General features: G+C 33.7%; 1 protein-coding gene and 1 long non-coding RNA gene across 4 annotated transcripts in view; both read left to right on the plus strand.

Annotated features, from left to right (window-relative positions):
* On the plus strand, positions 350–1,302 carry LOC18612753. The gene is made up of 2 exons (XM_018114037.1): positions 350–501; positions 1,036–1,302. Exons 1-2 carry the CDS (start codon positions 358–360, stop codon positions 1,288–1,290), a joined length of 399 nt encoding a protein of 132 aa, XP_017969526.1. The 5' UTR covers positions 350–357; the 3' UTR covers positions 1,291–1,302.
* Positions 1,910–14,199, plus strand: part of LOC18612754 — a 22,530-nt gene continuing 10,240 nt past the window's right edge. For all 3 annotated transcript variants that reach the window (XR_001926217.1, XR_001926215.1, XR_001926216.1), the window contains exon 1: positions 1,910–3,517. This is a non-coding gene — a long non-coding RNA (uncharacterized LOC18612754). The remainder of the gene's footprint in view (positions 3,518–14,199) is intronic.

The following is a 14,199-nucleotide window of genomic DNA, read 5'->3' on the forward strand; positions in this document are numbered from 1 at the left end:
TGAAATTTGTGGGCCTCTTCTTACTCACGAGTTGGAACTTAAGGAAGAGGAAGAAGAAGACAAGAGAGAAGCTAAAGAAAAGATGAAAAGCATTGCCTTAAAAGCAAACATCCTTGAAGAAGAATTGGATAGTCTATCTTGTGATGATGATGAGGAATTGGCTATGGTTGCAAGAAGGTTCAGAAAGCTTATGAGCCAAAGAGACCGGAGATTGGCTAAGAGAAGGTGTAAAAGAGATCAAGGCTCTTCATGGAGAACTAAAATAAAAATGAGTCCAATTAGAAAGAAGAGCTTATATGCTTGGAATGCAAGAAGCTGAGACACTTCAAGTCAGAATGCCCCTTGCTGAAGGAAAAAATGCCAAAGAAAAGCAAAAAATTAAAGAAGGCAATGGTGGTTGTAACTTGGTTAGATAGTGATATTTCAAGTTCTGATGTTGAAAAAGAAAAAGTTGAAGAAAGAGCAAATTTATCTCTGATGGCAAGGGATGATGAATCCGAGGTATCTTCAACTCCTTGTGATATCTCTATTGATGAACTTCAAGAAGAGTATGAATGTCTTTATGATGAATTTAAAAAATTTGCTTCAAAATACAAGTTTTTAAAGAAAAAAACTACATCTCTTGAGACATATTTAGAAAAGATTAGACATGACTTTAATTCTATTTTTGAATAAAGAAACATTCTTCAAAAAGAACTAGAACATTCAAAAACAGATTATGAAATTCTAAAATTGGAAATGGAAAATAAAACTGAAGCTTTACAAAAAATAATTGAAGAAAATGCTACTTTTAAGAATATGAGAAAAAAAACTTCAAGAAGAAATACATACTCCAAGAAAAATTCTGAGAAGGTATCATCTAGATGTTATATTTGTGATAGAATTGATCATTTATAGTATAATTACTATAAAAAAGGAAGCATGCAGAAAACAAGAAAGATTTGGGGTTCAAAAGGATCCTATATTGCAGCTAACCTTCAAGGACCCATCAAGGTTTCAGTATCTATTAAGAAAAACTGAAAATTTGTTTTGCAGGTTGAGCTAAAGCTAAAAGACACATGTTCAAGAGCTCAACTAAAGGAGAAACAGCCTTGGTATATGGACAGTGGCTGCTCAAGGCACATGACTAGAAACGAAATGCTATTTGCTCAACTTGACAAGAAAAAAGGAGGTATCGTATCCTTTGGTGATGATTCGAAAGGTAGAATTCATGGCACAGGAACGGTTGGTAAGAACTCTCAAACTCAAATTAGTCATGTGTTGTTGGTTAAAGGATTGAAACACAATTGATTAAGTATAAGCCAATTGTGTGATAAAGGTTTTAAGGTATGCTTCAGCTCAAATAAATGTGAAGTGATAGATATAAGTACTAACAAAGTTTCATTCATAAGAAAAAGAATTAAGAATGTGTATGTTATATTTCTTGAAGACCTTGAGATTAATTGTGAAACATGTCTTATGGAAAACGTTGAAAATGATGGCTAACTATGGCATAGGAGATTTGGACATGTGAGCATGCATACCATCTCAAAATTGCTAAGAAAAAAAATTCTAGTTATAGGATTGCCTAAGCTTAAATTGGAGAATGATCAAATTTGTGATGCATGCCAACTAGGTAAACAAATTAGAACATCTTTCAAAACCAAGAAGGTTGTCTCCACCTCTACACCTCTTGAACTATTGCACATTGATTTATTTGGACCAAATAGCACAACTAGCCTAGAAAGCAAATCATATGGATTTGTGATAGTTGATGACTACTTTAGATATACTTGGGTCTGCTTTCTTACTTATAAGAATGATGCTCTACCTGCTTTTATCAATCATTATAGGAAAGCTGAAAATGAAAAAGGATTTTTCATAGTTAGCATTAGAAGTGATCATGGAGGTAAATTTAAGGGAGACTATTGTAATGAAAAAGGATTGGATCATAATTTCTCAACACCTAGAACACCTCAACAAAATGGGGTTGTAGAAAGAAAAAATTGAATCTTGAAAGAAATGGCCTGAACCATGCTTTGTGAAACCAATATACCAAAGTACTTTTGGGCAGAAGCTGTCAACATAGCAGCTTACATCCTCAATAAAGTCTTAATAAGGGCCATGATATCAAAAACCCCATATGAACTATACAAAGGTAGAAAACCAAACATCTCTCACCTTAGAAGCTTTGGCTGTAAATGCTTTGTGTTAAACAATGGAAAACATCCTCTAGGAAAGTTTGATGCTAAGAGTGATGAGGCTATATTTCTAGGATATGCATTGAACTTAAAAGCTTATGGAGTCTTTAACAAAAGATCTTTAATCATTGAGGAGTCTATCGATGTAGTTTTTGATGAATCCAATGCCTTGCAAAGGAAATTCCTGCTGATGAAGATGATACGGCTGACCTTAAAAGACAAATGGAAGAAATGATCCTAGATAACAAGAAAAACAGTGAAGAAAATTTCCCAAGAAGAGAAATAGAACCTTCACCCTTAGAAACCTTGCAAAGGACTGAAAATCTACATAATGATCTTTCAAAGAGCTGGAGGTATATCACGGATCATCCACAAGAACAAATCATAGGTGATCTTTCTCAAGGAGTTAGAACTAGGAGAGGAACTAGAGAAACATGTGAATTCACAACTTTCATCTCACAAATTGAGCTTAAAAGCTTTGAGAAGGTAAAAAAAGTAGAAAGCTGAATTTTGGCCATGCAAGAATAGCTTGAAAATTTGAGAGAAACCAAGTATGGACACTAGTTTCTAGGCCATTAAATCATCCCATTGTAGGCACAAAATGGGTGTTTAGAAATAAGGTAGATGAGCAAGGAAATGTTATTAGGAATAAAGTTAGGCTAGTGGCTCAAGGGTATAATTAAGAGGAAGGCATTGACTATGATGAAACATTTGCACCTATTCCTAAGATAAAAGCCATTAGATTATTGCTTGCATTTGCATGTTTCATGAACTTCAAATTATTCCAAATGGATGTAAAAAGTGCATTTTTAAATGGCTTCATTCAGGAAGAAGTCTATGTTGAACAACCCCCGGATTTGAGGACTTTGAAAAACCAGATTATGTCTTCAAACTTCAGAAGGCCTTGTATGGATTAAAACAAGCTCTAAGAGCTTGGTATGAGAGACTCTCTAGGTTTTTAGTTGAGAAAAGATAGAGTAGAGGAAGGATTGACACAACATTATTTATTAAGAAATGCATGAATGATTTAATTGTTGTTCAAATTTATGTGAATGATATTATATTTGGTGCTACTAATGAGAATTTGTGCTAGAACATTGCTAAGGAAATGCAGGGTGAATTTGAAATGAGCATGATGGGCAAATTGAAATTCTTTCTTGGCCTCCAAATCAAGCAATGCAAGGATGGCATCTTTTTAAACCAAGAAAGATACATTCAAGACATGCTGAAAAGGTTTGATATACTGAAGCTAAAGTCAATAAGCACTCCAATGAGTCTCTTTACCAAGCTTGATAAAGATGAAAAAGGGAAGAACGTTGATCAAAAGCTTTATAGAGGTATGATTGGATCCTTGCTATACTTAACTGCTAGTAGGCCTGATATTCAATTTAGTGTATGTTTGTGTATACGGTTTCAATCACAACCTAAAGAGTCACACTTGACTGCTGTAAAAAGAATCTTTAGGTACCTTATAAACACACAAAATTTAGGATTGTGGTATCCTAGAGGAACATCCTTCAATCTTATTGGATATTCAGATGCAGACTTTGCTTGAAGCAAAATAGATAGAAAGAGCAATAGTGGAACATGTCAGTTTCTAGGAGATATGCTCGTGTCCTAGTCGAGTAAAAAATAAAACTCAGTTGCACTCTACATAACTAAAGTTGAATATATTTCTTTAAGTAGTTGTTGTGCTCAAATTTTGTGGATTAAACAACAATTAAAAGACTTTGGAATAATCTTGCATAATGTACCAATATTTTGTGATAATGCAAGTGCCATAAACATCTCAAAGAATCCTGTCCAGCACTCTAAGACCAAACATATTGAGATTAGGCATCACTTTGTTAGAGCCCATGTGAGGAAAAGAGACATTAAGATTGAATTCGTTAACACATTACAACAATTAGCTGATATATTCACCAAGCCCCTAAATGAGGAAAGATTTTGTGAAATTAGAAGAAATTTAGGGATGGTTAATGTGCAGGAGCTATAAGAAAATTTTTGAGCTTTCTATTCACAAGATAATAGGCACTTAGTTGATTAAGAGAATCGCTTAATCAGCTAAGAGTATTCTGTCTCTTTAAATAATAAGACTCAGTTAGAAAGAGAAAGGACTTAGTTAGTTAAGGAACCAAGATATAATGAATAAAATAATAAAAAGAAACAGAGATAGGCTACTGGGTGAAGAAAAAGGAAAGAAAAATCGCTTAACTGAAATATTAAAATGAGAAGCAAATTTTTGAATTTTGAAAAAGGGGTACCAACCATATTTAAAGAGGGGGAGATTGACGGTTTTTGAGAAAGTTTAATCTCTTTTAACTCATTCTTTCTTCATTTACTCTCATCAGAAACTGACCCTCTTAAAATTGAAATTCCTCCTTCCCAAACTTACGAAACCCTAAGCCAAAAACTACTTAAAACCAAATGGCAAAATCGTCTCTGCCTAAAGACATCCTAGAAAAGAAGAAGAGTAAATGGCCAATGGAAAAGAGTCCACTAACAAAAATTCAGAAAAAGAAGAAGAAAGTTGAGTCGCCTTTGCAATTGTGAAAACTGGGAAAAAACAGAAAGAGAAGGAATAAAAAGCAGAGAAAAAGAAAGAAAATGAATAACTCTCCAAGAGAGGTAATCTTTCGTCCTCAAAGTTTAGAAACAAAGTTCATGAGGATAGGTTTAAAAAGATAAAGAAGAGAGTGAACTTGAGGATTTTAGTAATGATGGTCTAAATGTCTTCTTAAATGAAAAATAGTTTGTGGTGACTACTGCAGATTTGGGAAGTCTACTGTAGATTGAATATGAAGAGGGTGATTATGAAATTCCTGAGAACTATGATCCCTTATCTTTGTGGGAGATAATCACAGTAAAGAGAAAAAGATATTCCTCCAAAAGTTATGCCAGTCTTATGAAAAGCCCTCACATTAGAATCCTACATTACTTTATTACTGCAAATATTCATGGGAGAAGTGGCAGTTTCAGCCATGTAAGTTTTCAGGACATGTGGCTAATGGAGTATGCCTTCAATGCTGCACCACTCAACTTGGGTCGATTCATGATTGAGAGGATGAGAGGAGCTTGTAAAATTGATAAAGTAAATATGCCTTATGGGAATATAATCACCTCAGTGGTAAAGAAAAAGGGGATATGGAGCTCAAGGTATGAGAATGATCAAGTAAAAGGCAAGGACCAAGCAATTTAGCTTAAAAGTCTGCCAAAGATGGGGTAAAAACTTGAAGGTGAAAAATTTGTTAAAACCCCCAAGGCGTTTGCAATTCTTGCTCAAATAGAGATAGTCCCCTCCCAAATCTTTAACGATAAGATTTTAAACTTACTGATGAGGATCGATGGAAAACTCACTGATCAGTCAGCAAAGATGCAACAAATTAAAGAGAAATTAAAAGAACTAGAAAATATGATAAAGTAAAAAAGAAAGTTTGCTACTGACCCTGCAGCTGAAGACATTTCTGCAATTGGAAGTCCAACACAAGCTGAACAAGCTGCTGAAGATCTTGTCATTCAAGCTTAAGGTCAATCTAATCAACCAAGGAAATCCCCCTCTCAAAAGCTCCAAAATGAAAAAGAATCCAATGAAGGCATTGAAATGCTTGGATTTTTTGATGACAACCCTCCACTTGAGGAATCTCAACCAGAACAGCCTTCTCCTCCTAACTTTGAGGAAGTGTCAATCATGGATATTTTTCATCAAATGGTCAAAGAAGAACAAGCAGAGAAAGAAGTAGTAAAAGCCAAAGCTCAAACATCAGCATCAGCAAGAAAGTCCCCTGAATCGGTTCACACTACCAAAAAAAGTGAACTTGCTAATAAAGAGCAAGAACAAGTAGCTACATCCACCAAAGCCAAATCCCAACCGACTGGTAAAGGCAGAAAAACCATGGCCACCAAGACAAAAACCATCAGAAGAAGAAAATCCTCAAGGCTCACTGATAAAACCAAGCCTGTTGCCAAAACTTCCACTTAGGATCTAGTACAAATCTCAAACACATCCCTTGCGAAATCCTCATTCCAAAGAGCTTCGCTTGCATCCTCTCCAAAACCCCTTGCTGTTCACTATGGAACAGATAAATCAACTCCCTTAGAATCTTCATCAGCTCTTTGATCTCACTTTTTGATAATAACAAAAAGGGGGAGTAAAAGAAAGCTTAAGGGAAATAGGAAGATTAGGGAGATAGAAGGTAGGAATGATTTAGGGGCAACTTAGGAATTAAGCTGTTTTAGAGGAGATAGAAGGTAGGAATAATTTATGAGTAATTTAGGAATTAAGCTATTTTTTTTTTGTTTTGGTGATAGTTGAACACTTGAATTTGGCTCTGCTGTTTAAGTCATTGTGTTGAAAATTAAATGCTGATAAGCTGTTTAAATTACTTTGTTTGTTGATAACTTCCATGGTATTTCTGTTGAATTGTGAATGAAATTTGGTTGTGAACAAGTATGGATGCTGATTATGCTTTCATGATATTTTTGTTGGATAGTTTTGAAATGGATAAGGTTTGATAACAATAAACTGATGACAGACAGTTAGTTACAATATTGATGATATTTTGTCAAATGCTTATATATATACTTGTCATTCTTTTAAGAAGTAGTAAAAACTTGTTGAATTAAAGAATAAAATTATGCATTAAGGGGGAGCACACATTAAGGGGGAGAAAACCCTCATTCTGTGCAAAATAAAAAGGAATTAATGGACATTACGCTGTTAATCAAGGAATGTTTTGTCATCACCAAAAAGGGGGAGATTGTTGGCTCCATTAGTTTTTGATGATAATAAAACATTCTCATTCATTTATATTTAACAATGCTACTTGAGTGTGCAGGTTGAAAAATGTATGGTAATAATGAAATAATCATTAAAAAGCAAACATCAAATCCCATAAGAATGAGGAGGGAGTAAGTCAACTAAACTAAAAAGTAGAGATGGCCAGTTCAGAAACAAACCAACTTAATCGACTAAGAGATATTGTTAGTCGACTAAGTGCTTACTGCCAGAAGCCGAGTTCAAAAATAAAACTAACTTAATCGACTAAGAGGAATCGTTAGTCGACTAAGAGCCTACTACCTGAAATTGGGATTAGACGACAGAACCAACTTTATCAACTAAGAAGTATGTTAGTCAACTAAGAGCTCTTTGTCTGAAAATTTGAATTTGAAGCTAGAAGACAAATTAACGGCTAGAACCAACTCCAAACTTTTTTCAATGGTCAGAATCTATCAAGCACCTATCAGAGATGTTTCTTCAAGTATAAAAACTCTTCCCAATGGCTAAAAAGCTGATCCAAGGCTTCCAAGAATAGAAAGAGCTCAAAGACCAACAAAAACTCTCTGCATTCTTTCTGCATTTTACTCTTATCTTTGCAAAAGATTTAAGCACTTCACTTTGTACCACTTAGATCAAGTCAGTGATCATAGGTACACCTTTATTTCTTTTCTCCTTGTATATTTAGAGTGTGCGAGACACTCTAAGTGAATTTATTCAAGCTTGGATTGCTTAATTGGGTGTATAGGTTCTAACTTAGCCTAGAAAAGTTAGTTTAGGTTTTGGTTGATCTCAAGAAAAACCATTGTAAAAGGTTGTGGTTGAGCCTGCTAAAAGCTATTGTAAAGCTTGGTGAAGCTTGGGAATTCCACAGTTTTAGTGAGTTGATTTTGAAAATCCTTGGTTAAACAATCAAGGTAGTGGATGTAGGTTTTTGACCGAACCACTCTAAATTCTGGTGCATTGTCTACCCTGTTTTTGTTTTTGTTTTCATTTATTCTTAAATTATTCTCTCATCTTGCTTCAGTCTTTTCATTGTTAATCCTTAACTTGCACGAAATTCGAAGTCAATTTTGTAAGAGCCAAAAAGTGCTATTCACCCCCTTTAGCACTTTTAGTTGGGACCAACTTGGTGTTCAGTCACGAACCCTCGGGTTTGGATTGTAACAAAGTTGGTATCAGAGCATTTAGGTTCTATAGCATCCTAGGTCATGCTATGTCTGTCAACGGAGTGTTGGGATCAATGTAGAGTCTTGCTCATGAATTATGAGATTTTGAACATGGTATTGCTTCTTCTTGGTATAGGATGTTGCGTAAGACAAAAGTCACCTTTAGGGCTTAAGGTGAACAAGCTGTTCTGGACGAGCCCACAAAACAACCACGAGTGTCCTTATCAACGAATCATGGCAAAAGTAGAGCCGCTAGGTGTGCTTGAAATGCAGAAGCCAATTACATGTATACGGGCGATAAGAATGTGGGAGTTGGGGATGACTACCTTACAGAAAGAGGTGTCATTCTAGAGGATTTGGTAGTAGGGCTGCAAAGTTTGGTTAATGAATTTGCTGAGTTTTGCAATAGAGGTGAGACATAATTCGAGGCATGGGTTGACTCAAGTTCACAAGATTCAAACTACATGCCTCAATGTAAACATCAAAGAGAGGCTATCAAGGTTACTTTGGTAGATTTTATAAAGCTTAAGCCCCTATCTTTTACTGGTTCAAATGCAGAGGAAGATCCATAGAGATTTTTGGAGGATATGGAGTGTAATTGTTCTGCATTAGGAGGCTCCACACATTAGTCAGTGGAATTGGTGAGATTTAGACCCAAAGATGTGACTAAAATAAGGTATCACTAAAGAGAAGTAAACCATTAAGGTCAACCCCAATGACATGGGAGGAATTTGTCCAAACTTTTCTGGATCGTTTCTTGCTTGGGAGTGTGAGAGACGTTAAGGCACAGGAGTTTGAGACATTGGTTCAAACCCTAGACATGACGATGATAGAGTATGATGTTCGATTCACCTAACTATCTTTATATTCTCCTAACTTTGTCATAACTGAGCAAAAGAGGATTAAGAGATTCGTGAGGGTACTGATTGAGTTGCTATTTAGAGTTTTTGCCACCCAAAGATTTGCATCTTATGCTACAGTGGTGGATGTGGCCAAATTGATTAAAACCAGAAGAATGGAATCTAGAATAAAAAGAAGTAGGGGTCGCAGAACTCAAACATAATGCTAATAGAGCCAAACGGACTCTTGTGCGACTAAAAGTCCAATATCTATATGACATTAGAGCCGTAAGGGAACCACTTTTACTCGCATGCCACTAAGGAATAGTGATTCATTTAACCTACCTTTTAGATAAGAGTAGTAGAGCAAAACATCTAACTTGGGCCCTAAACAAAATGGTGTTTTATGTAATTACTATGGGAAGACACATGGTGGATCGTGGCACAAAATAGTTTGGGTATGCCTTAGATGTGGTCAATCTAGACATTTGATGAGAGATTGCTCAAGGCAGAGGCAATTAGCAAAAGTTGACCACTTATATGTGAGACAAGTTACAACTACCTCACTTAGAATGGCATCGACTGAGAGGAATGTGAGAGGTGACAAAGGCAAGAGTATAACCTCATTATCTCGAGGTAGATCGACACAACCGGGTAATGTAGCTGGAGGTCAAGTGAAGGTGTTTGCTCTGACATCGAAAGATGCTCAAACTTCCAATATAGTGGTCATAGGTACATTTCTTATTTATGGTATCAAAGCATTAGTTTTGTTTGATCCCGGATCGATGTATTCCTTTGTGTCACCATACTTTGTGTTGAAGTTAGATATGTTTTATGGTAACATGGAGGAACTTTGATTGTGACTACTCCTTTAGAAGAGGTGTTAGTGGCTAAATATGTGTATAAATCCTGTGCAATCCATATTAAGGCGAATCAGATGCTGACATAGGCACATGGTTCAAATATTCATCCAAGCTTAAAAGTGCACATTACAAATGCAAATATAATGTAAACAGAAGGTAGAACAAAACATGTTAAACTAAATAGTAAATTGACATAAAAGCTATATCAATTATCCATGTTTCTGAACTAAGGATTTAAAACGTCAATAACTTACTTTGCCCTTGCTAACCAACAGGTGAGCAATATACGAAATGCCATTCTTACGGCATATCAAATACAAATCCAATATATAAACTCCGAAAATTAATTCTAATTCAAATATGTAGACTTTACTCCTTTAGAGTTTCTTATTAAGTCGTACCTTGGACATTAATCATATTTACAAATTTTGATTCATGGCTAGCTTATCAAACATAAACCACATACTTTCATAATGGACTTGAGCTTATTTTAATGCTGCCTCAAATGCCGACTCTTGAAGGCTTAATAGAATCATCGAATATAATCGGAGCTACATAAATCTTACCTCAAATGCTCTTTGAAAACAGGAATCGTTTAAATTTTAGAAACAAATCAACAGTCAATTTATCAGAATATCGCATGCTTATTAGCAACATATTAATTTATACACAAACAATAAAGGGGTCTTCCTTGGAAAATAGCAATATCATCGTCTAATGGCCAGCTAATAGAATAACAAATCACATATGGCACTGAAGCATCCAATGGAGATAATAGATCACGTATGGTGCTTAAGCAGTCAACCGACATAACAGATCATAAAGTAAGAATGCCACTTTACGAAAATTAGATCATCGTCCAAGAATACAACCCTCGGTCAGAGTTCTTATTCTTTTTAGCAAACTATACCATCTTAGAGATTTATATTCTAAAAAATGCATGTTACATTATCATAGCATGGCAAGCTCAATAGTCCTTAACAAGGTAGAGTAATAAGCTCCTAGTTTCATTTCTAACCCAAGGATACCAACATCTCATTATTTCCAATCATATTTTCATATAATAAATGAATATTTATTCATGAAGTTTAACATACTTTATGCACAAACATGACAGATTCACCAAGTTTTCATATTGCAAGATTATCAATAATCATGACTTTGTTATGCAAAAGTTAGTAACTTATTGACCCTTACTAATCAGACACTATAATGTGACTAGGTCACATCCTCAGATGCAAAGAGGTTCAAACAGATTTGCCACCAAGTGGCTTACATATACTCAAATAAATTCACAGAAAACCATTTGATGGTTTAAATGCTTAAAAGGGCTTGTTTCCCATTTTTAAATTACATGTATTAGCTTTTATATATATACATGGAGCCTTTTTAGAAAAATAAAGTCATTGCTCAAAACGGATTAGAAATTCAAATTCATAATCTGACAATGGCCTAGATGTATTCGTTATAGGCTAACCATTCAGAAATAAACAGCTCATGCTAGCACACACACACACACACACAAAAATTTAATTTTTAAATCAATGCCCTATTCAAAGTGACAAGCAACACTCCACCAAGAGCTAAACCGAGCTCATTTGCTCATCAACAAACTCCAAACTCAACAATGATATCTAAACTTGAACTTTCCCTTAAACAAATCACACATTCTAGTATTTTTTAGCTTTCAAATAAATTTCTAGAACATAGCTTAACTGAACTCTTAACTAATAGTATTTCAAATTCTTAAGCTAAGGGCTATAATGTTCAAGGTAGTTAAATTCTTACCTTGGTAGCCAAATGGGACCAATTTAACTTCAAATTTCCATTAACTCAAGGGGAAATGCAATCGAGCTAAAGCAACAACAAAATCTCATTTATAAATCAATTAAATAGAAATTCAAGCTAGCAAGAAATTTAATCTCACCTTAATCGTTGTTTTCCTAGTTCCCAAACACTTTAAATGAGCTTGAACACCAATAGAGGGCTTGAAGACTTAAAAATAGAGGAATACAATTGTGTTTCCCATCTAACTTCAAATGGGCAAACTACCCAATGCTACATATATATATATATTTGCAATTTAACATGCATGTATTGATAGATTTGTCGATATATTCTTATGTTTTTCCTTAAATCTATCGATAAATCCTTGAATATATTGGTAGAATTTGAATAGAATGCCTTTCTCATTTAAATCTATCGATACATATATGAATTTATCGATAGATTTCATACTAAAGCCATGTTTTCACCCATTTTCAACCTCTAACTTCATTTTCTAAGTGCCTCAACTGATTTCTATTTCACCATTGTCAATAATTCATCAAACATACTTCTTATACTTCAAAATATACTCATCAAACATAATAGATTCTCAATTAAGTCTCAAAATACTTTAATAATCATTCATACTCCAACATTTATACATGTCTAATGTATTCCCACATACTTTCCAACTTATGCTTGCATATTACCCATTATAATTCTCTAGACACATCAAATATAGAAGTTCCAAACTCAATATTGTACACATATCCAAATATTTATGTCAGCTCATAAGGTAGTTTAACTAAGCTATGTATGGCCTACTCAGCTTTTATCAAAGTTAGGGGTGTTACACAAAATTTAATAAACATGATAAATGAAAAAATAAAGTCTAAATCAAACCGAGAAGGACAAATTAACAAGTTAGCATGGAAATAACCGCAAAAATTGTACTATCTAAAAGTTATTGCCCTAGACATAAACATAAAAAATACCTATATTTCAAAATAAATATAATGCAAATGCAGTATATGAATAGAACATTAATGGAATGTCTGAATATAACATTCTTAATATCCTTCAATAAATTATCATAGTCTCGAATGTTAATAATATTCAAATTCAAGCTTTAGATCATGTAATAACAAACCTTTTAGTAGCATGATTTTCTGAACAACTAAAAGTATAGTGACATAATTATTTTACTTAGAATCAATAAGTGATAATAAAAGTTGGTGTAAAAGATAAGAATCAAAATACTATCTTAGATGACTTAATTAAATTATTAAAGGCATTTAAGTTAATCACTTTCTGTAGTTTTAAAGTTGACACTTTTAATTATGTATATTATAATATTAATAAAAATATGTGTTTTGTTTAAATTAATAATTGAATTGATAACTGATGTTTACAGAAAATAACTAAATTAATAATAAAATAAAGGGTAAACTTCATATAAACCCCTTGTGGTATGTCATTTTCTCACATAACATCTAAAGGTTATTTTTTTCCTAAATAAAACCTTTTCTTTTATAAGGGTTAACAATGTTAAATTTTCAGTTAAAACTTCACTAAAAAGGTAATCATATATCCAAAACCTTATTTTTTTGCATTTAACGTAAATTTCCAAATTTTTCTTCAAAGAAAGAGAAAGAGATTGGAGCTCTACATCAAAGAACATATCAAGCAACTTTATAAGAGTTAAGTGATAACAACTAAGTAGTATAGGTGAGTTGTGGCAAAAACCACAAGAAAAATTATGAAATACCATTTAAATTCCAAGAATGCTAATTTCTTAATCAATGAAGGTGAGAAGGTAAAGAAATTCGCTAAGCAATATGTTAAGGTAGCCTAGCAAAAAGAAAAAGGCAATCATTTATGACAACAATTATTTCCACTTTCATCTAATTCCTTAAAGAGCTATTGCTCATTTCTTAATTCTTTAGAGCCTTCATCCCCTCCTTTGTGTTTTTGTCAGTAAATTGTGGATGGTTGAAGGATACAATCTAACAAAAAGGTGGCACATGCATTATGTAAATCAAGAATTCAACATAAACTGTCACGACCCAGAACCTCCCTCGGGCCCATGACAACCGTCGCGACGTCCCGATTGACACTCATTGTCTAAAATGCCAATCGGAACCCCGTAAGGTTAACGAATCAATTTCTTGCCTTTCTTGTGAGCAATCGTTGTTAAATATCAAGTTTTAAGAAAATATAAACTATTTTAGATCGAAAACAATCAAAATAAAATTTTCGCCACATAGGGGTATTTTGGTCATTTTTACCAAAAAATTTCAAAACTTGATAAAGATACAACGTATGGTAGAAAAATATCCATTGCAGATTAAAAAAAAAATTTTTAATCTAAATCATTCATTTAGAGTGAAAAATTGGCTAATTAAACTAAATAAAAATATTTGATAATATATTTCATTTTCTTATAAAATAATTTTTATAGAACTATACATAAATAATTTTTGTAGCGTGAGAATAAAATAAATTCATACATACAATAATTTACAAAGTTATAATGTACAATAATAATTACAATGACAAGTGGCCCATAAATACACCCAGTATTGGTGATAGTAACCTACTGTCTGT

The sequence above is a fragment of the Theobroma cacao genome, chromosome 1 (assembly GCF_000208745.1).
Source record: "Theobroma cacao cultivar B97-61/B2 chromosome 1, Criollo_cocoa_genome_V2, whole genome shotgun sequence".
NCBI classification, from domain to species: domain Eukaryota; kingdom Viridiplantae; phylum Streptophyta; class Magnoliopsida; order Malvales; family Malvaceae; genus Theobroma; species Theobroma cacao.